The sequence below is a fragment of the Amblyomma maculatum genome, chromosome 6 (genome assembly GCF_055883805.1).
Source record: "Amblyomma maculatum isolate TAMU_Amacu chromosome 6, ASM5588380v1, whole genome shotgun sequence".
In the NCBI taxonomy this organism is placed as follows: domain Eukaryota; kingdom Metazoa; phylum Arthropoda; class Arachnida; order Ixodida; family Ixodidae; genus Amblyomma; species Amblyomma maculatum.
In genome coordinates, this window is record NC_139349.1 from 100,744,126 (window position 1) to 100,768,133 (window position 24,008).

The 24,008-nt window shown below is 46.6% G+C and overlaps 1 protein-coding gene across 1 annotated transcript; it reads left to right on the plus strand.

The window, feature by feature from the left end:
- Positions 1-672: 672 nt before the first annotated feature.
- Positions 673-23,656, plus strand: LOC146186435 (peritrophin-1-like). The gene is made up of 4 exons (XM_084608048.1): positions 673-852; positions 9,701-9,904; positions 23,547-23,567; positions 23,642-23,656. Exons 1-4 carry the CDS (start codon positions 673-675, stop codon positions 23,654-23,656), a joined length of 420 nt encoding a protein of 139 aa, XP_084464174.1.
- Positions 23,657-24,008: the final 352 nt, after the last annotated feature.

Genomic DNA, 24,008 nt, shown 5'->3' on the forward strand with positions numbered 1-24,008 from the left:
TTGCAGATATGAAAAACTGCTCAGAAGCCAAGACGATAAAACTTGCTGCAAGACCTTCGAGCTATTTCGTAAGCTTGTATATTACTATCATAAATAGCGCTAAGGCACTAGTCTTACTATAAACATCACTACCGATGCAACGTGTTTAGAAAGGTATGTAAACGGGTTAAATGGGCATGTAAACAGGTTAAAGTATCTGTAAGGACCACACGGAGCTTTTTTCTTGATAACAAGAATAAACAAAAATATGGCAATCACTAGGGACACGCTATGTTGTTCACTGCGCACCTTCAAGTAATCATGACTCTATATTTGACGGATGACTTGTTTTTGGATTTGTTCCTGGCTGTGAAGGGAAGAGCGAAAGCATTAGCTGCGGGTAACCGAGCGTTCTTCTTCTTCTTCTTCTTGTTCTTTTTCTTGTTCTTCGTCTTAGGCGCAGCGCCGTCTAGGGGACCACGGACACGGTCCCGGCATGCGGCGACGAGCGGTTAGACCTGGCGTAGTATTGCTTTCGCAATAAAATGTCTTCAAACCTGTTGGCGAAGGACAGAGTCCATTGAATTTGTGCTACAAAAATGAGTCTGTCCGGCATTGCAACTGATATGGCTGATCATGAAGTCTGGTGGAACTAATGATTATACTCAGTATTTATTTACACCCATGCGCAGGATGACGGCGAAGGGAAATGCCTCGCTGCTGTCGGTGATGGTCGCCTTCGTCAGAATGGCCCTGGCATCCGACTGCGGCACTCCAGCAGTAGATGGTTGCCCGCCCGTCGACGACACTAAGGACAACGCCACACTACTCGCAAACCCACTCAATTGTTCCACCTTCTACATATGCAGGCAGGTACGCGCTCAAGCCTCGTGGCTATTGAAGAGCAGTTGTTCTATTGAAGAGCAGTTGTTTTTCTGTCAAATGCGGTGAACAAGATGGCAGCAGATTCCACAGAACTGGTACGTGGATGAAATCAGATGCACGAAACATTTACTGCTGCATGAACAAACCCTCTCGAGAAGTAAAATGATTTTCTCTTACTTCCAGAGCAGTGACGAAATGGACAAAAGACAACATAATTGGTTTTTGCTAACGGGCTGACAGCGTACGTTCAGTCTCCCAGGTATGCTGAAATGATTGGCCTGTGATTCTAGGTCGAATGAAACTCCTTTACTATAACTAAAGATTCTTGCTTATACTTTGATTAAAACGACTATCACGTTTTTATTGAACTCACCAGATCTCCTTCCCATTTGGTCAGCTCCTGAGTACTTACACCAGCAACCACCGCTAGGAGAATGCAGAGCGGGCTGTGAAATCGCACATCCAACTCCCAAGCGAGGAAATAGCTATGTACAGTCGTGAGCAGAAGTGGTATACAACACTCAGCTGGTGGCGGTGCTCGCGAAAACTGCATGCCAACTTCATCTAGCAACAGCTATCTGTGATGGGAACAATAGTGGCACTGCCCCATTTTATCCACATGCATGTGTCACTGTCGCTGTCTCTTGCGCTGTCGCTAGGCGGCATTTTTACGCATTTTTCCCGAGATCTGTTACTGGCTGAGTGCTGTATACCACTTTTGCTCACGACTGTACGTCGAGGATGTCACGGGTCTCTGCTATCGTGCAGACCTGGCCCTCCATGCTAGAAGAAAAGAAACTGTGGCACCTGATGCGTGGTGTGAAAGAAAGGTTGTTTTGCAACCTCATCAGGTATCCAACTACTGACGTAACCACATTACGAGAAAGATCACCCGGCATAGGTATACAGACCCCCGCTTTAGCCAGGCCTTACGAACGTAGCTGAGTGGCCAAGGGATAGCGTGCCTGATTTGGGATTCGAGGGCCAAGGAAGGCTCGATTCCCATCTCTTGCCATCATGGGGTCTGTGATTCTTGGTCGAATGAAATTCTTTTACTATAGCTAAAGTTCGTTAAGTGTAGTCTGACATACTCTATTTGAAGATTCGGTTGTGGATTCCGTCGTTCCGTATCAAAATGCCAAGGCTCCAGGATTCCGTCTAGTCTGGACGCAGAAACGTGGTTTCATTGGTTTCTAGTTAAAGAGCTGCACATATTCGTATCGACTGGTCAGCGTAGGACCCCATACCGAAGTGGTAAACGTCGCTGTAACCTTTCCATTCCTTACTGGCTGTTTCGTCGTCTTCTAGCAGCGCACGCAGCGGCGGCTCACATTATCGACTTCATCTGCGCATACGGATGTATTTACATAGACCAGATAGGATAGGATAAGATAGGAAATACGTTACCAGAACGTCCGGCACATATTGTGTCCACTTTGTAGGCCCCATTTTGAAGCTTTTAGTTTTCCAGTTTATTCATTTGTCATTACGTTTTTGAAACTTGATAACAAGGAAGTAGCGCTTGTTAGTCGGCGGCTTTCATATCGAAGATTACATGGGCTAACCAAGCGGCAAGACAAAAATTAATGTTTGAGGACACAATAGTTACTGACACAAGGAATAAACAGAATAATGCAAGAACAGTTTGGCGCGTCTTTTTGGGTACAGAATCTTCCGATCAAAACCACCACGAAGTCCTTTAGCACATTCATTTAATTTATCTTATTTATTTTTCCTAAAGGCCTGTACATATTTCGTAAACGGGCACGGTATGGGTGGGGCGCCTACATATGGGTAAAAACACGGTTACTTTAGGTAGCTACTTTGGGTCAGATTGGCTACTTTACGACCTTCTATGGAGATTAAAATTTCAGCTCCCTTGGTAGTTTGTGACTGCTTTAAGATTGTGCTTTGTCGCATTTACTAACCATTTTTATACAGTTGCAGATACTCTAGCAAGCAAGCATAAACAAAATCCATTATTTCGAAGCTTTGTTCGTATTCTTTGCTGTCATGGTGGCCGGTGGATCCGTGTATCCTCTCTGCCGCAGGGGACGGTCAGCATCGAGGCACCGCGCGTGCGGCTGGGGACTACGTGCTCGCGCAGCGATATTGGAAGTGTAGGTAGGCTCCATATGCGCGGCCGCTGCTGCTCGCTGCCTTTTGAACGTAGCATACATCCAAAATACTTTCTCCGTTAAGGTCGAACATCCCAAGCAAGGGACGGAATCAACGGGAGGCAAAGGGTGAGAATTGCCACCCCAACATTTTTTCACCGCCCTAAAAAATTCAAATCCTAATGAAGGAGGACGGCTGAGATGAGAGCGCAGCCCGCATTTGCCCCATCGTGGTTATTAGTAGCCTTTATTTTTTCATTTATGCTTATGAAGAATGATGTAAAAAGGCATAATGACTACCAGGCAGCGGTGCATTTAACCAAACTTCGATGTTTTATTTTCTACGTACAAGTAGCATATGGCACAAGTATAATTTTGCCGAATAAAATTTCCCCGCCTGGCACAACGTGCAATTACAGTTCTGTTACTTCCAATTTCTACTGATAAAACTGAGCACAGCTTCTCCCGTGTGAAAGTTGCAAGAACAGATACCCTACCAAATAAAGCTGGGCTTACGAACCGTCTGCCGGTTTGACAGAAGGCAGGTGTACCTTTGGCTAGAATGTGCCAAAATTACTCTAGAAAGACCACTGTCACTCCGGATAAGTTCGTGGACTCAATCCTTAATCATTTATTTATTAGCAACGTGCAGGTGGCTGGACGACCTATCAATAGTGCTAAACGATTGTACTGTTCATTTTTCCTTTGTGTACTTTTGCAAAATACTGTTATTCGTTGTTAGATTACAAGGAAAGTATTCGTAGTATTGCTTCTATTCCATTTGGCGCCAAACTGTGCTCTAAGATCAGAGTGCGGGGCATTTTTGGCAAAAAATGCAGCTAGAACTCTGAATAAATTTTAGAAGATGCCCAACGGCAACCCTGGTAGTGGCACAAATACTACATTGGGTACAAAACGAAAACAAGAGTTTACAGCCCAAGAGCAAAATCGAATAGCAATGCAAAAAGATAAGAAAAGCAAGGTACAGTTGATAGTTTATTATTGCAGTAGGTTTTTATAAGCAGGTCTTCTTCACCGGGAAGACCAGCTTTCACTGGTGAACTGAACAATAGCGGCGGAAACAGCCAATAGGACACTGTATTGAAGACCCACCCACCCGCTTACCCATTCGTGTACGGGACAAGTTATATAACTAAATCGAAGGCCGACGGCACTGTTTTGAGATTTTCTTAATTTGGAATTTGGTTAGAAATATTGAAAGTCAAAAATATGCAGTCGAAACTTCGTTGAGTTGGTTTTCTTGCTCTGCGTAATTACAAATCACATCACTGTGGAGATTTCTATGCATGAAACTCAGAATCCGTTTGTATAATTGATAATGTGAAGGCTTTAACTTGATTTTGGGGATGCTAATATTAAGACACCGTTTCATAAATATCTAATGTGAATGTTGACTACTTTCAAGTGTGGAATATGAGATTCCACGGACAGATACTTAAACAGCCTGCTCGATGCGTGGGAGAGCCTCAGCACCAGATGGGATTCACTGCGATTCAGTTGTGCAGGAATTCTGAAAACAGCAAAGCAAGCGTCACAGACGTGTTGACCCCGTACAAAATACGAAGCTGCATGCGCAATACGTGCAATACCATATTTATTTCGGATTTAATAAAGGGTGGTATATTTATCATATTTGACCAATATGGCATCCACATTGCCCCGAGTTGATGGCGAGAGCGAACGATAGAGAGAACTCTTTATTAAAAAAAAAAAAAAAAGAATGCGCTGACATGCGGAGAACAAATTGGGGAGAGAAAGGCGGAATGAGAGACGAAAAGAAAAGAAAAAGTAGGAGAGAAGAATGCGGCCGTAACTACGTACTAATGTGCATCATCGGGTAAAGTTAAACAATGATGTGATGAGATGCATAGTCGTACAAATAAGCTTACAAAGATCACAGAGTGAAAAATGCGTCATAGTGACCTGAAAGTGCACAAAGTTCATAGCATGAAAAATGCGTCATAGTGACCTGCAAGTGCACAAAGTTCATAGCGTGAAAAAGGCGTCGTAGTGACCTGCAAGTGCACAAAGTTCATAGTGTGAAAAATGCGTGAAGGTAACATGCGGCGTTAAATTATAGCTTGTCAAGAAGACCAATTTCAATTAAATATACAAATAGAAAGATTATTGCTTGTCTTTGTTACCTAGGGCACACTAAGGGACCTAAAACGCTGTCCAAAACTAGAGGCACTGAGGAAAGCTTCTCTATGCAATGTTAATAGTAGGCACTCTTGTCGATAAGCGCAAGCATGATATGTTCTACAGTTTCGATCGCGCCGCAGTTGTCACAATGCGAGCTGTTAATTGTCTTGCAGAAACGGTGTCGCAAGCAGTTTGTAAAGCAGCTGTTCAAGCGAAGTCTCTGATTTAGAGTTTACAGATGGCGAGGAAGTCTGGGAGGAAGTCTTGACCTTAGGCATGGCTCTACTTATTGAAGGAATTGGTAGTGATTTGTTTACAAGCTCCAGAAGTGACACTTTTCTTCAGAAGCAAATCTTTTAGCTAGTTGAGATGCGTATGCTTTCGTGAAGAAAGTCCGAATATATCTCTGATGTTGGGGACCTTTACGATCCGCTTCATCGGCGTTTCCATTGGCTAGAATGCCACAGTGTGCTGCTACCCACTGAAATGTTATGCAGTGGCCAGCGGCAATAGCCAAATGATGTAGATATTCGATGTCAAGGAAAACGGGTCGATGATTAGTTTTTTTCAACAGGTTGGAGGGAATGTGCAAATGTGCTTTGGAGTTGGTAAAGGTAACCCATCGACCAAGGGTTCTGCGCAGGCTATAGAAAACAGCTTTGGCTGTTGTAGATGATGTCTTCCGCTGCAACCGGCAAGAAATGAGATGGCGTTTTGACGGCGCATAAAATTAACAGGAAGAAGTTTATTGAATGGTTGAACCATCCGTGTGGGTGGACTGCATATATTTCTCGGTTAAGTGGGAGAGAGTAGCTTACAGAAGCGCTGCCTGTGACCTCTTTGCAGCTATACCTAGAATAAACGCATCCATGTTTTGAGGCGAGACTGTCCATGGGGGAAATGGCAGAGGCTATAGTTTCTGTGATTGATTAATAGTATGGAGGGGCAGATGCTGCACAGCTTGTACAAGGCTAGAGTTACGACCACTTAGGTGGACATGTGTAAGAAATGCTTAATCGCTTGCAGGACATGTCGGAGATAGGAACGCATAGTTTCCTGTGCGGCAGTCACACCCAGAGGGAGGCATCCCGCTTCTGCTAGTATTCCTGATGCAGATGAACCTTTTGGGAGTCGAATGAATATCCGCAAGTAGTTGTTCCGAGCGGCCTCAAGAATCTTCTTTCTTGTTAGAGGTAGTCTTTTAAGCACCGTTAGATAATAGCGCAGGGTACCTTCAACTTATGCTTTTTTCAAGCAGAACCATTGATCGGCAGTTGCTTTTCCACCATATTCTCGCCATAAATCTGAAAACTTGTAGCACTGTTGTGATCCTCTCACGGAGGTTATTAATCTGAGGGGACCAGGAGAGGTTACTGTTGATCGTAACACTGAGGAATCGCTGACAGCATACATAAGGTAATGTCCGTCCACCTAGGAAGGGAAGATATCGAGCCATTTTCTTTTTTCTGAAGGCCATGTCTACACTCTTTTTGGGAGAGAGGCGAAGATCTCGCGGAGCCAGGTACATCGATATATGTAGTAACGCTCTCTGAATACGTTGCTGAGCAATATAGCTCGATGCCGGATAAATGTCGTCGGCGCGTTGCATGCTGTATACCGATCTCGCGCCGGCACTTTTATTTGCTTATCTGCAGGCAACGGTAGTTTCTACAATTAAGAAACTCTATGAATTAGTTAATCGTTAAACATCGTGTAATTTCCCATATGTGGTGGCTCAGCGGTTGCGGCGCTCGATGGCTTACAGAATTCCGGCTGCGGCAGCCGCTTTTCAAGGGAAGAAAAAGCAAGGTGCTCGAGTACGATGTCAGTGCTTGTTAAAAAACACCAGATGGTCGACTATGGTGTCCCTCATTGCTTGAACCATTATGGGATGTTAAATCCTAAAAACCATCCAACCAAAAATCGCATAATTGAAGAGACACATATCACTCATTTAAATACATATTGTTTGCGCTAATTGCTGCTCCATGCTGGAGAACTGCAGTAAATATGGTGACCTTTATGAAGATAGTAAATAAATGGAAGTATGCTGCGTCTGGAGTTTCGCGGCCATAATTTCATTCGTTGGGATCTGTGGACTCTCCAATCTGTACATCGTGCCATCAACGTCACTGATATGTCACTGATGATTGCTGTATGTACCCGGAATGAGGTCATGAAACGGTGGAGTTAGCCAGTACCTCAGCGCGTTTCTACATCAGTTCGTTGGCGGAAAACCTCGCACTGGGCCCTCGGCTGGAAGCTTGGGAATATCTTTAGGCGTGCCTTCGATCCTGATGCAACGCGGATCTCGACTACCGGCCTCTGGGCGGTGTTGATGAGAACTTCCCGCTTTGCTCATCAGCCACGGCATGAGCTGGTGATGCTGAACCTCTCTTCCATCCAACGGCTCTAATAACTGCATGTTTTCTTTTCCCCTCCAGATGAAGAGCAGGAGGCTGCAGAATCACCTTCTTCGCACATATGTGTCATCATGTTTCTAAACGCCCTTTAGCAGTAGAGAGATTTAGCATGCCGGAGAGGTAATAACGTAGACGTGTACCAATTTACCAGACGCCTGAAGCGCACACGAGGTTGCAGGGGCTGGGCAAAGTTTGACGATTGGACGTACGCAGGAATCGTCCGGTAAGCCGGTATACGTCTACCCTCGCATGTATCCGCTACGTTAAATCTCTCTATAGGTAATAAAGCAGTTTATCTTCTTCTTCGTCATCATCATCATCATCATCATCATCATCATCATCATCAGCAGCAGCAGCAGCAGCAGCAGCAGCAGCAGCAGCAGCAGCAGCAGCAGCAGCAGCAGCAGCAGCAGCAGCAGCAGCAGCCGGACTACACCCACTGCAGGGCGAATACCTCTCTCATACACATACAATTAACCTGGTGCTGCGCTAGCTGCATCCACTTGACCCCTGCGAACTTAACCTCATCCAGCCATCTATACTTTCTGCCGCCTCCTGCTACGCTTTCCTTAACTTGCAATACAATCGTCCTCAGTGTCCATCGATTATCCTCTCTCCTCACTACGTGCCGTACCCATGCCATGAGCCGTATGTGAAAGTTCTGCCGCAGTCCTGCATAAAATTAAAACCGTAGTTCAACCGTAGTTCGGCATAAAAATTAATAAAATTCTCATAAGGACAGGTGTTAGGCAAGAAGACACGATCCTCCCGAGTACATTTCACAGCTTGCTTAGAGAAAGTGTTCCGGCTTGGAATGCGAGCAGTTGGGAATAAAAGTTGATTAAGAATACTTGAGTAAGATTGGCAGATTACATTGTGTTTCTTGCTAAGTAACTCAGGAAATGAATTGCAAGAAATTATTGATGACCTAGACAGGAAAAGCAGAGGCCTCAAAATCAATACGCAGACGACTCAAGTAATGTTCAAGGGCTTGAGAAAGGAACAGCAGCTTACAATAGGTAGCGACGCAATTGAAGTGGTAGGCGAATATATGTCTACTTAGGACAGGTATACTGACCGCAGATCCGGACAATGAAAGGGAGTTAACTAGGAGAATAAGATTAAGGTGGACCACATTTCTCAAGTAATCGCGGATTATGACTAGCAGCTTACCGGCATCGCTCAACAGGAAAGTAATTAATGGTTGCATCATTCCTGCACTCACCTAGGCTGAAACGGGGAGGCTAACGAAAAGAATTCTACTCAAGTTGAGGAGAACGCAGGGAGCTATGAAACGCAAAATGGTAGGTGCAACGTTAAAATATATTAGGCGTGCAGGATGGCTCAGACAAATAACTTGAGTTAATGATGCCCTAGTGGAAATCAAGAAGAAGAATATCGCATGCCGGGAATATATTAACGTAGACGGATGCAGGGTGCCTGGCACGCATGCCAATGGTCACACCAAGCCCCGTGCCCACAAATGCGCATGCGCAGGGGGCGTTAGTATATCCCCAATGTGGGTGTATATGTATGTATGTATGTATGTATGTATGTATGTATGTATGTATGTATGTATGTATGTATGTATGTATGTATGTATGTATGTATGTATGTATGTATGTATGTATGTATGTATGTATGTATGTATGTATGTATGTATGTATGTATGTATGTATGTATGTATGTATGTATGTATGTGATATTGTAAGCACTGTGAGTGACCTTCATCTTCATCTCAGCGTAATCATCATCGGTCATCGGGTCGTGCGAAGAAGACAAAGTGTTGCTAAGCTGTGGCTAGTCGGTAGCTGCTGCTTCGGCCTACCTGAAGTAAAAAGGTGAATTTGCTGGTGCGTTCTTCTGCCTCACAAGATATATATATATATATATATATATATATATATATATATATATATATATATATATATATATATATATATATATATATATATATATATATATATATATATATATATATATATAGTTCCAATCAAATATGAGTGAGAATGCCCATATAATCGATCAACTCGAGGCTGAAAACATGACTTCGCCTAACGTTCCGCAATGCAGAAGTGCACTGAGCGAGAAAGCCGCCCTCTTCATATGCTTCTTTTTCTCCTCGTAACGCAGGGCACGCCGCTGCTGTTCATATGCCCTGCTGACCTGCACTTTAGCGACGGACTAAAGGTGTGCGACTACCCCCTCAGGGCCAATTGCACCCCGCCACAACCAACGTCGACACCGCAGCCGACCATTGTGGTCCTCACTAAGGAAAGCACCATGTTCGGGAGAGTCAGCAGCCATCCAGAAACCGTCGGCAGCGTGGCAACTTCGGTAAACGCCGACACCACCGAAGCCAAAACGTCAGCAGTTGCCGCTACTAGAGTTGTATTAGCTGAAGCTTTCTTAACTCCGGTTACGGCAGCTGGCGGCAACCAGCCAACCCTATACGACGCCGGCCTGGACGCTGACCTGTCTGGCGCTTCCACAGAAGCGGAAAAGAGCGCGAATGACGGACAAGCACGCGTTCTGCGCTTCATCCTCGGCGCATGTATTGCTCTCTCTCTATTCTTTTCGTCATTTGCACTACTACACTTCCTTAGAGCGCGTACCAGGTGGTCTAGGGTGGTACAAATTTGTTGTGTGAGGTGATATCGAAGCTGAAGCTAACTGAACAAATCATTGCAGACACCGCCTCGTTTGGGTAGCTTCGCCGAGGCCAACGTTTCGAGACGAATGCTTATTGGAGTGAGCTGTAAGGCTGCTCGCTGCGACAGTCCGGATGCCTGGCATGTTTATTACAAACGAAGTGAACTCGAGGAAAGAAAAACAAGAAGAGGAATTGCCACTTGTGCGAGTTGGGCTCAGTGCTATGTCACAGAGATGAAACTCGAAGGGCTCCGGATAAGGCAGATATCCTACAGCCGTCGAAGAAACCCAGATGACATTGCCAAGCGATCGCGCTGGACAAAAACAGCGCCCTATAAACCACTGAACTGTGACAGCTGGTCGAACTGCTATCGGCTTCACAAGTTGCGGTATTGCTGACCGCCTCTTCCAGCTTACCTTGTCACTCGCTTACGACCTAACTTACTCGCTTACCAACCTTCACTCGCTTCTTTATGCACTCACCATCCCCCATTCACTGAATCAATTCCTAGTTTTGTCAAAACGCCTCCAAATTCGCTTGCTTAATGATCGCTCACTGTGCCAGTCAGACAACCAATCAAACAATGGAGAAGAATGAAACACTTATCATTTCGAATTTGAGTACAAAAAAGGCATTCCTCCCCATGTCACGTCGGCATGTGAACACATAGACCGCAGAACTTAGCCTCAAACATTCAAACAAACGAGCAATTGGGTACAAAGATGTCCGGCGGGGACCCTGGCATCCAGCTTTCGGCTGGTTCAAGAAGTCCGATAGGCTCCAAAAGCCAGTGGTGTACCGGGGCTAGGAGGACAACGCATTATTAGCGGTACCACCAGTGAACCCTCTTTGTTGGTGAATAAAAAGTTTGCAAGTCTGGTCTATTCATCCATGCTGCTCCTCTTCCCCACGACCTTCCCCATAGAAAAAAAACCGGGCAGGAAGATTACGACACTCGAGAGTTCGTGATTACAGAGCCGCTCTTGTCAGCTGTTATTGGCCTCTGCAAACGTGCCGTGCAACAATCGGAGGAGATTGGAAAGCTAGGTACGTATTAAAGGAAACTTCCACAGGTGATTACGAGAAAAACGCGGGTCCCGAAATGGGAATGTAAAAAGTGTGTTTTCAATAAGCGAAAGTTATTAAAGTAAAATACAAAGCATAATAATATTGGAAAAAAGATTGCATAATTTTTGTCTCCTGGAAGAATTTTGAAAAGAGATAACAAGACAAATTACCATTTGCAATCACTTAGTCGCCAAGAATTTGACAAAGTGCACCACACGCAATAATCTCGGTTGTCGCACACCGAGCAATAGTAGAAGTGGCAGCGACAAGTGGAGCCCGAAACTTGAGATGGGAACTTCCAGGTAAGTCTTTCTCTGAAGTGCGAATCACCGGCTATAGAGGAGAATATGTTCTATGGAGTCAACTTTCCCATATTGGCAACAACGTTTTGTCCACCCATATCTCTACGGACATACATTTATGCTGGGAATTCTGGGCCGCAAAAACATCATTGATACCTCACATAGCCTGCTTTTACATTATATGCTAAGTGGTGATAATCCGCGGTATTCATTAAGCGATCATGTAGCCTGGATGATATATGCTGGAACATCAGGAGCTGGGAGGCATGAAATTAGGGATAATATATACTGGAGACACAGTAAGAGCCGACCTCATTAAAAATCCGTCGCTTCATTTGAATGAATGCGTCCGTGGCTACAAAAAAAAAAAAAGGACGTCTTCCAAAGTACGCATGACGAAAAATCAAAGGAAATGACTCAAAGGATCTTTGAAGTTTCAACCGAGGCTAAAACTATCTGCAAGCATGATAGCTTGTGATGCATGACATGAAATTTTGTGCAAAGCCAATCTGGGACCCAGATATTTTGCAGAAAATATAAGAATATAATCCAGGATACGGACGGAATAGCTCCGTGCCAAATCCTGCAAAAATATGCCTACTGCAGCTATTTCGCAGCTGATGGAGGCGTCTCTATACAAAACAGTTTGATGGGGAAATTCTTCTAGGTGATGAGAAAAAAAGGCGGTTTAAAATGCTTGCAGAAATATGTTTCGCATGTTAGGGGAAGATGTGGTCGTAATGGAAGTCCACTGCAGCCTGTTTTCAACTCATTGCAAAGAACTCAGATCGGTATGACTAGGGGCTAAAAGGTTCTCGTTAACGTAATGTGTGACAGGTGATACATTCGCTAATGATTAGGATATAAAACTTCGGCACAAAAATAGGGGCACTTACTTCAGATGCCGGGTCGTATAACCTTAGGAAATTTGGCACCATGAGTAGTTGTAAGCGGCAGCAGGACATTAGGTCTGGGATATGGCTCCCAGACACGATATAGAGTCCTTGAAAATGATTCTAGTAAGACTAAAGTTTGAATTTTAGAGTTCACGCTGCCGGAAGAAAGAATTGAACGAAATTCAAGTACAGGTGTCACATTTTATTGTCTGCTCATGTCAACCGGCCTAGAGCATGTTCTGCTTTAAACACAGCGCTTTTCAATTGATGTCGCGAATCGAATAATGATTCATAATTAACACCTAGGCATTTAAAAACTCCGTCTGTAAAATAAAGTTGCAGCAATAGCCTAGCGAAATGCGCAATTATTGTCCAGAGGAAATCAAAGCACTTCGCATTTATTGACATTTAGGGATAAATTAACAAGACAGAATTAGACTTCATGAGCATCAAAATACCTGTAAAGTCAGATAAAGGGCATGGATATTCCTAGCTGAGGTTAAAAAAGCTTCATCGTTCGTATGCACAAAAACTGTTATGTCTGGGTGAATGGGGATGTAACTAATGAAAATATTAAAAAGCGGTAGTGAAAGGAGTATGAGAGAGGAGTTATGGCGATCATTTTCTAGCATTTACATGGGGAAGAGTTGATTTTGGAGGTGAAAAAGAAGCTTCTGGAAAAGGCATGACCTTTTGACGCCTAGCTATAACGCAGATGTCGGTGTGACATGCACGGCTAGGAACAGTGATGGCAGGCGGAACCTGGAAAGCATCAGGAGGTGGCGTCGAACGACTAACACTAGCTGCACAAGCAGGAAGGGGTGCAGGCATTGATGCCGAATAGACGATGATGACGATACAGACAGTCCCGCAACAATCTCAGCCAACTCCTTAAAAAAAAATAATAAACTGTTCGCCATACTCGCAACCACGATAGTAAGGGAGTGTTCTACTGCCGACCCAAATGATGCACTGAAGCTGCACTCAATGTCCCCAACAAAACAGCGCACACTACCAGCATCAGAACCCTTCTTGCGGTCCAGAAGAGCGTATCCATCCGCTATTGAGTACCCTTCTCTTTGAATAACTCTAACAAGATTTATTCTTTACTGGTTTTGCATAATCGGCATCATCAGCTGTGTGGTTGTTGCTTAGTGCAGTGTCACCATGACTGGATCAGCTGTGTGGTTGTTGCTTAGTGCAGTGTCACCATGACTGGATCAGCTGTGTCGTTGTTGCTTAGTGCAGTGTCACCATGACTGAATCAGCTGTGTGGTTGTTGCTTAGTGCAGTGTCACCATGACTGCATCAGCTGTGTGGTTGTTGCTTAATGTAGCGTCACCATGCCTGGATCAGCTGTGTGGTTGCTGCTTACTGCAGTGTCACCATGACTGGATGAGGCGCAGCCGTCAGGTAAATGGCATTCTCCGCACCTAGGGCAGCGGGTGGCCGGCTTGGACACTTCGTCCAACGTCCGAACTGCCAGCAGCTCGTGCATTGTTGATGGCGGGGCTGGAGATGCTCCAACTTTTTATATCATTAGGGTATGAGGAGCCAGCAAAAGTTGCTAAAACTGACTCAGTAGTGACGCGCGATACGTTCATCTCTCTATGCAGCGATAGGCTGAAAGCACTCCAACTATACTGCATCCTGAAATTTTTCTAGACAATATAACAGGGAAGATGCTGGATCGAAACCACGCAGAAAAGCCTTGGCACATGCAAATTGTTCAGGAATGAGGCTTTCACCGGCAGTGAGCTGGAAATTTTCACTGAAGCAAGTACGCTGTACGTAAGCTATGTCTGATAATTTGCGGATAATGCATCTACGGCTGACAGGGCGCTTTACAGAGATCTGAAGATAGTGGGTTGTCATAAGCCATTATTCCTGCAGAATTATTTTGGGTGCTTTCACTTTGATTATACCCCCTCCAAACAGGGCTGCAGCCAGGATGATACATACATACATACATACATACATACATACATACATACATACATACATACATACATACATACATACATACATACATACATACATACATACATACATACATACATACATACATACATACATACATACATACATACATACATACATACATACATACATACATACATACATACATACATACATACATACATACATACATACATACATACATACATACATACATACATACATACATACATACATACATACATACATACATACATACATACATACATACATACATACATACATACATACATACATACATACATACATACATACATACATACATACATACATACATACATACATACATACATACATACATCTTTAACGTGCACTGACATCGCACAGCACACGGACGCCACTTCGTTTCGCCTCCATCGAAACGCAGTCGTCGGCGTTGGGGATCGAACCCAGGTGCTCCGGCACAGTATTCGGGCACCTTACCACTCACTACCGCGGCGGGGCAACCTATCATTCATTTACAGGAAAGGGAATGCACAGTATCTGTCACTCGCGAAATCCCGCTATCATCCTGACGGTAGACATGTGGGATTATGACCACTGTTTAGTTGAATGCTCCATAGGGGTTGAAAAGCCATGGAATTCTTTTTCGTTGGAGTTGTGAAAATTCAATAATAAGCTCCTTGAGTATGAATTATAACCATGTAGTAAAAGAAGAAATTGGTAAAGTAGACCCCGGAATAAACATGCATATATGGCAACAGTCGGAGCTCAGTAAATAGGGCTACCTGTGCACGGCTTGAAGAAAAACTGAGAGACTGAGCTAAGGGCATTGGCATTTAAGTTGCTTCAACAGGGATCTCGGGCGCCAGGAAAATGGATGGAAAATATAAGGAAAATAAAACAAAAACTAGAATTAATGCAAGAAGAACGGTATCGGGGAGCATTAGTGAGGGCAAGGGCAGAGGACACAGCAGTAGGGGAAACGCCATCAAAGAGAGCTCTAGGGTTGGGAAAAGGAAATGCTGAAAGAAACCACATCGACAAAATAGAATGGCGCGGGATCTTGTCAGCAGACAACGATCACATCCAAGCGGCTTTCAGGGAACATTACCAGGCACTTTTCGCGTTGCATGTAGTAGACACTAGCACATTCAAAGGTAAGTTTCTGAAGCTGATGCCGCGCCTCAACGACGAAGTATAAGGTCGATTAGAACTAGAGATAAGTGAGACATTAGTTGAGAATTCAGTTGACAGTTTAAACCCCGGTAAATCACCGGGACCAGATGGGTTCAACGCGGGTTTTTACAAACGCTTCAAATATGAAATTACCCCTACTTTGAACTTAATCTTTAACGGTGCCTTCAATATTAATTCACTGCCTCCATTATATGCGTCATCCCACACGTTCCTCGTCCCTAAAACGGATCAAATAGATAAATTACGACTGGTTACGGCCTACAGTCCAATACCACTTACAGACGTTGAATACAAAACTTATGAAGGTACCGAAAGGTTGCAGACCGTGATTAAGGACATAGTTGTTGTTGTGGCTGTGGCTGTAGGAAGAAGGAAAAGAAAATGCACGGGCCTGCTACTGGCTTCGTAGCTGAGCCACCTCCGCTGCCTCGTGCAGACAGAAGAGAAAATAGAGACGAAATTCTGATTGATTTACAGGAAGGGAAAAGGCGCGGTAACTGTCTCACTTGTTTTTTTTTTTTTGTGGACACCGCAACCGCGCCGTAAGGGAAGGGAGGAAGATGGGAGTGAAAGTGGAAAGAGAGAAAGAGGAGCCGTAGTGGAGGGCTACGGAGTAATTTCGACCACCTGGGGATCTTTAACGTGCGCTGACATCGCACAGCACACAACGCCTAGAGGAGAACAAGGTCAACTGCCTTATCCGCCAGGCGTACAAGACGGCCCTCAACCTTTCCCGCCACACGTTGTGGGCGATTCCTCTGCCCGAGGGATGCGCACGACAAACACACAGTGGGCCGTATAACAAACATATTTAATCTCACAGGGATCTTGTCGTCCGGGTGGCTGGTAGCGCAATTCAGCGAGTAAATCCGCCTGTACTACCTTCGCTTCCTGTGCTAGGGCCTCGAGGTTTGCAAAACCACGTCCCCGCAAATACGGCTTGAAGCGCGGATGGCATTGCCTCATCACGCGCGTGACCTGTTTTAGATCGGTTGCCGTGGGATCTGCCCTCTTGTAGAGCTCCTGCATTGCGCGTACATACACGAGGAGGCTCTCCTCTGGGTGCTGTGTGCGCAACGCTAGCTCCTCAAGCATCCGGCGTTCGTAATCGGGCGGCAAGAACTCGGCGCGGAAGCGATCTGTGAAGTCTGCCATCGACTGGAAGGCCGGCTGGCAGCGTCTCCACCGCGCCGCGCTCTCAACAAGTGCCACGGGTATTACCTGCGCTAGCACCACGTCGTCTGGGGAACCCAGTGCCGTCTGATAATCCTCGAGTTCTTGCAAGAACTCGTGGACTGACTTCACGTCCGTGTAGCCGGAAAAGGAGGGAACCTCTACATTTATCCGCGGACGCGAGACTGCCGCCGCAGCTGTGGCTTGGTTGGCGCTAGCCACCGAACCGAGCTGAAGGGCGAACACCGACAACACCTCGTTCATCTGCCTCATCAAGGCGGCCGCATCGGTAACCTGCACAGACTCTACCGCGTCCTTTACCTCACTTCCGGACGCACTGGCGTCCGAAGCGGCGGCCCTATCTGGCACGTCTTTTCTCGGAGGCATTGCACTCAACAACTAAGGCCGGCCGGGAGTCTACACGCGCACGACTACCACCTAGCCCGCATCAAGAGGCTAGTCACAAGGCTAAACACTTCATAAAACTAACATATGCACAAAAAAAATTAAAACACAAACCGCCCGATACTAACAAACACACACATAACCCAAAACAAAATTAAAACACTGTACAAACACTACTATACTACACTCCGTGTCATCTGTACACACGATAGCCCTAACTCAAAATGGCGTCGCGCCTAACATACAAAGGATCGGCCCGTCGTGTTGCCGAGCGCTGCCACGCTGGCAGAAAAATCGTCCACATGGGTGCTAATTCAGCCCCAGTTGGGTGCCAGTTGTGGGCGATTCCTCTGCCCGAGGGATGCGCACGACAAACACACAGTGGGCCGTATAACAAACATATTTAATCTCACAGGGATCTTGTCGTCCGGGTGGCTGGTAGCGCAATTCATCGAGTAAATCCGCCTGTACTACCTTCGCTTCCTGTGCTAGGGCCTCGAGGTTTGCAAAACCACGTCCCCGCAAATACGGCTTGAAGCGCGGATGGCATTGCCTCATCACGCGCGTGACCTGTTCTAGATCGGTTGCCGTGGGATCTGCCCTCTTGTAGAGCTCCTGCATTGCGCGTACATACTCGAGGAGGCTCTCCTCTGGGTGCTGTGTGCGCAACGCTAGCTCCTCAAGCATCCGGCGTTCGTAATCGGGCGGCAAGAACTCGGCGCGGAAGCGATCTGTGAAGTCTGCCATCGACTGGAAGGCCGGCTGGCAGCGTCTCCACCGCGCCGCGCTCTCAACAAGTGCCACGGGTATTACCTGCGCTAGCACCACGTCGTCTGGGGAACCCAGTGCCGTCTGATAATCCTCGAGTTCTTGCAAGAACTCGTGGACTGACTTCACGTCCGTGTAGCCGGAAAAGGAGGGAACCTCTACAACGTCGAACGAACGTCTTCTTAAGATGGGCGTACACAATACCCTCGCCGAACTCATCGAGGCTCATCGGTCTGCCCAACTTGATCGGCTCTCCTCCACCTTAGCCGGCCGTCACATTCTTGGCGCTATCGGTCTGCGTCCCCCTGGATATTACGCCCACACCTTCTCCCTCCCACGCCACACACGAGAACTCCTTACCATTCACCCCCTACCCAAGAACATGCACCCCGAACATCACGTGGCTCGTCGTGCTGCTCGGGCTGCCGCCTTACACAAACACTATGGCACAGAGCCGGAGACCGTCTACGTCGATGCTGCCTCTTACACAACTTCTCCCGCCTTCGCCCTAGCTGTAGTGTCAAACTCCTCCACCATTCTTACACCCCGCCGGGGTGGCGCAGTGGTTACGGCACTTGACTACTGTTCCCAAAGACGCGGGATCGAATCCCGGCCTCGGCGGTAGCTTTTCGATGGAGGCGAAAAGCAAGGCGCTCGTGTGCTGTGCGATGTCAGTGCACGTTAAAGAACCCCAGGTGGTCAAAATTTCCGGAGTCCTCCACTAAGGCGTCTCTCATAGCCTGAGTCGCTTTGGGACGTTAAACCCCACAAACCAAACCAAACCAAACCAAACCATCCACCATTCTTACCGCAGGTACTGTCATCGCTTCCACTTCCGCGGAAGCGGAGGAGGCGGCAGTAGCCTTAGCAATCTCTACTACATCGGCGACCCTCATTTTTACTGATTCGAAGACAGCCATCCGAAACTTTGCGAAAGGACGTGTTTCCGAACCCGCGTTCCGGCTTCTCAGCCAATCTCCCGTTCCTATCCGACCTATTCAGCTTCTCTGGGTCCCAGCCCATGCCGGCCACCCAGGTAACGAGGCGGCTCATTCTTTTGCTCGAGGTTTCGTCAGCCGAGCAGGAGCCGCCGACGCCTGGGGTGACGCTCGAGATCGTATGGTCACATACCACGAGATACTGTGCACTACCGCGAACAACGTCTTGCCTATCCACCTCCACACAAGTCTCTCACTAAATTGCAGAAGGTGACGTGGCGCCAGCTACAATCCCGCACTTTCCTCTCCCCTGCCTACCTCGCCCTTGTTCACCCGGGACTGTTCACGCCAGCATGCACCCTCTGTGGTGCTCCAAAAGCGGATTTTGCTCACATTCTTTATTCTTGCCCTGAGCATCTTCCACCTGCCGAATGGCAACTCACAAACCTCGAGCGATGGGAGGCTGCGGTGTCCAGTTCTGAGCCGGTTGCCCAACGGCAGCTGGTGGACTGGGCTTTGGAAGTCGCCGGGAAACGTCACCTTCCGGCCACGACACGCACCCAAGAGCCATTCCATCCCTAGGATGTCACAGCTAAGGCTCATCTTTGTCACCACCACCACCACCACCTTCGTTTCGCATCCATCGAAACACAGCCGCCGAGGTCGGGTTCGTTTCGATGGAGGCGAAACGAAAAGGCGTCGTGTGCTGTGCGATGTCAGAAAATAGAGAAGAAAGGAAAGGAAGAGGGAGAGGGAGAGAAAGACGCGCGCCGCAACAACAGCCGTCGTCCACCACCGAAGCGGTGGCGGGTGCAATGACGGCCTACAACAGATAAAAATTCGGCGACAGGCTAGCCCCCGCCGGAAGCGGCGGTGACCTACCTGTAACCAGCCCCGTCAGGGGAGACACCTTTGGTGCCCATAAGACGTGTGGTATAAAAGGACGCTCGATTATTTCCAATATTCATAAGGCGCAAAGTGTTCTTGAGTGTTGCGATGACTGGAATGGTCGCGTAGCTATGCTCCGAAATGCGTAGCCACAAAATTTTGCAGTCCATTTTGGATCGTTCGAACGTTGGTTCAATTATCTGCAAGGGCGTGGCCCTGGCGTACCAAAGCTGTACGACAAGATTGATCGTAAATAAAAGTCTGGGGGCCCCCATTAGTGTGCAGCGCTCGCTGTGGCAGGGCTGCCCCCCCCCCCCCAGCCCTCTTCTGTTTTGTATTTACATTCAGACCTTTTGTATGCAAATAATGAAGAACGACACCATTAATGGGTTTAAGTTACAAGAAGCCGATGTGAAGTTGTTGGCGTACGCGGACAATGTTGCTGTTTTTACGGTAGACCAGGAAAGCGTACTTGAGGCTGTAAAATGTCCTTGAGTTTTCCCATGTTATCGGTAGTGGGGTTAACTGGGCCATGAGCCTTGGGCTATATGGCATGGACAGTGGCCATCGAAGCCTGACCACTTTGCCAATGTGACGTAGGCGAAGACCCCGACCAAGTACTTAGGTATCGAGCTAGATAGTTACCGCCAAAGCGAAAAATATAAGATGTAAGAGCTATAGGAGAAAGCAGAGAAGTGAAAAGGTGCAACATATCCATTTTTGTGTTGCAAGTGTTGCATCGTTCGTGTGTAAACTTACAAAAGCTTCACAGGATTTTTGCCGTTTTCATTTGGGCAGTGGAATGGGAACGCTGCAACAGGCCGAATCTGTTCTGGAGAGTTGAAGACGGAGGTTTGGGGCTCGGGCATCTCTTTTTACGTCATGTGAACAATCAATTTGTTTTTTTCGCGACGGTTCCAACCCATTCTTGCGCACCGTCTATCAAGTTAGGCTACAGCGCCTGTTGCCGCAGTTTGTTGTCTCCATCGAAGAAGATTTCTGGATATTACAGAGAGGTCATCGAAAGTGTTAGATTTCTTTCAGTGCGTTTCTCTCTGGAATATTTGTTTGGTGTAAAGAGAGAAAAGTTGTACCGCGATCTGTGTTATAATGTCTTCCCAGAACCCTTCTATAGGGCCATATACAGTGGAGGCCCTGGCCCAGATGTATTACAGAGAGTTAAGAAAATTAAAGTGCCGCCAGGAGCTAAGGCCTTTTATTTTTAAGTTACCTACCGGAGCATTACCAGTAAAGAAGTTTTTGAAGAAAAATGGCTTTTTTTTTTACCGTGGGAAGCACATTGTTTATTCTGTAAGCAGCCGGAAACAGTAGATAATGTGTCTTTTTTTACATTATTGGGAAGGGGTTTATTTTTAGGGTGTATTACAACGGACCATAAAGAAAGATTTTTCCACTAGACTAGCACGGCATTCGATATTTAAGCATAGAGAATGAGGATGGGGTTCCATTTGACGTAATTATGGTTATGGGCCTCCACTGTATATGGCGCTCCAGAATGATAGGCTGTCACTGTGACAGGGATGCAAGACCTGCTCGAATGTATTTTCGAGAGAGTATGGAGTGGTTTATTGCTATTCATAAAGTGGCTGTAGATCCTCCCGAATGGCTCTCAAGGGTAGAGCGTTTGTTTCCACTGCGGGAGGTTCAATGCAACGAGGAACGCTGGCTGATAACGACATTCATTCATATGCGAGTACATTGCCGTGTGTGTCTTTTTTCTGTTTTGATCGGAGTTTCATTTCGTGTTCTGTCGTGTGCCAATGCCAGGCAATAAAGAGAGAAAAAAAAAAAAGATGAGCGTTCCACGATCTGGGCGTGGCGCAGTTGGTAAAGCGCTCGGCTGGGGATCCAAGGAATAGAGGTTTGATTCCCTGTGGAGACAAGGTTTATTAATTTATTTTTAGCTCTCGAAAACGTGATACTCTCTGTAGAGAACTCCTGCTGACAACGATGAGAGCTGAAAGGTTTTCGCCTTGATATGCGATCAGGACACGAACACGGCTTAAGCAAGCGCAGGGTGTCAAGGAAATACAATACGAATACATGAAAAAATAAAACGCATTCATGCAGCACATTCGTTTTGGGCTCTACCCCTTGAATTTTCGCTTAGTATACCACGTGATTATTTGCGTACAAAATAAAACGGCCGAGGAGATAAGCGGGATAACTATCCTGTAAAGCATGGGCGCGCGCACCAAATGTATCTTTCGCAACAGCCCCAGAGCGCAAGATAGAAAGCGCATGCGCAGAACAGGTTTCTTTCACGTGCAGATGGAGCAGACACATGTAAGTCAACGAGAGAGCTAAAGGGTGGCGCAGTGGTTACAGCGCTCGACTACCATGTTCAAGGACGCGGGATGGAATGGGGTAATATCCTCCGCGGCCCGAGCCATTCTATCCAAGTGCAAGCCTCCGGGAAGAGCTATAGAGCTCGTGTGGGTCCCGGCTCACTCGCAGGTAGCAGGCAACATCATCGCAGACTACCATGCCCGAGAAATGTCAATCCGGGGCGAGAACGAGCCGGAAGAGCTACCGCATCCGGTTACCAGCTTTCGGGAAATTACAAGCATGTACCGAGAGGAAAGGTGCAGACTGCCAGAACCGCACCCCAAGCTCACCAGGCAACAACAGGCGATCCTGCGCCGAGCGCAGGCGGGATCGCTTGCGCATCCCGTATTGATGAGCCGCATGTACCCTGCGGAACACGACATGCTCTGTCCTTTTTGTAAAAAAGAAAAGGGCACCCTGCCGCACGTTTTGGCAGAATGCAAACAACTCAAAACCCCCCCTCCTCCCCTTCCCGCCAACACCCCCAATCCCCAACCCCTTGAGCGATGGGAGACCTTGTTGTCCAGCCCCGCCCTATCGATCCAGCTCGCACTGACAGACAGGGGCCAGGAGCTGCTGGAAACATATGGGTCCCGCAACTAGGGAACCACCCCGTCTGGTGCAAGCATGCACCACCGAATTATTTCGGGCTTAATAAATGTTGATTCCTCCTCCTCCGGCCTCAGCGGCCGCTTTTCGATGGAGGCGAAAAGCGAGGCGTCCGTGTGCTGTGCGATGTCAGTGCACGTTAAAGAACCCCAGGTGGTCGAAATTTCCGGAGTCCTCCACTACGGCGTCTCTCATAACCTGAGTCGCTTTGGAACGTTAAACCTCACAAACCAAACCAAACCGTCCTGTCCGATCTGTTGCGATAGGAACCATAGTTACATGGCGCCGCTAGGAGATAGCGATGTTCATTGGAGCCCACATCACCATGCTGCGATGCTTGAGTCACCAACAAACCACCCTTTATTTCGTGTAGGCTTCGGGTTAAGATATAGTGGGCTATAATCGTGGAGAGTCTCAGTTGCGAAGTATACGAGGGAAGGGACAGCCTGCAGTCTCGTCGCAACCAGTCACCTGCTCCATTGCAGTTTTTTTAGCCTGCTGAACTTCCCCGTCTTTGACATCGGCGTATTGTTGTCTGCTTCATAGCAGCCAATAATGTAATGAACAAACAGATAAAGATAAGCGCGAACATAATTGCGTAACATTCCAGCGTAAAATTAACCTTAAGTACCTCCACATGTTTTTCATAATCATGACAGCACATCGCTGGACCAGCCTCACAACCCTGTGAAGCAACGGCGACTGGACGTTAATATCCCCCAGTCCCCTTTGTGTCTCGCCCTTGATCGTGCGTTCTTTTCTTGTCTGTAGGCTTTTATCTCTGCATCTCTGGTAAGTGTGGAAGTTCGAAGAAATAGTCTTTATGCACGCATAAACCCTGATTTTTGTTTTTCTTTTTCTCCTAGCTGACTGTGACGTGAAAAACAGGGGCTCTTCTATATATGTGCCCATAGGCTCTCTGCCTCCGCTGCGCGCAATTTTTATTTAATATTCATTCGCCCTTCGGGCAAGCCGCAACATTTACGCACCGCGCTTAAAGCCCGGAATGCACTGACAACGAAAAAGCCGGGTGAAAGTTATAAACTTTCAGTAATTCCTCACTAGTCGTTACAACGCTATAAAGATGTAAAGAGACTCATCGTTTATCAAGATGGTTATCAGTACAGTACATTCAAAATTAGAGAAATGTGGTAGTTCATCTCTCTTAGAACGATAGCAAAGCTTACAAGTACAGAAACACATAAAATAAATACGCATAAAAATAGGCGCTAT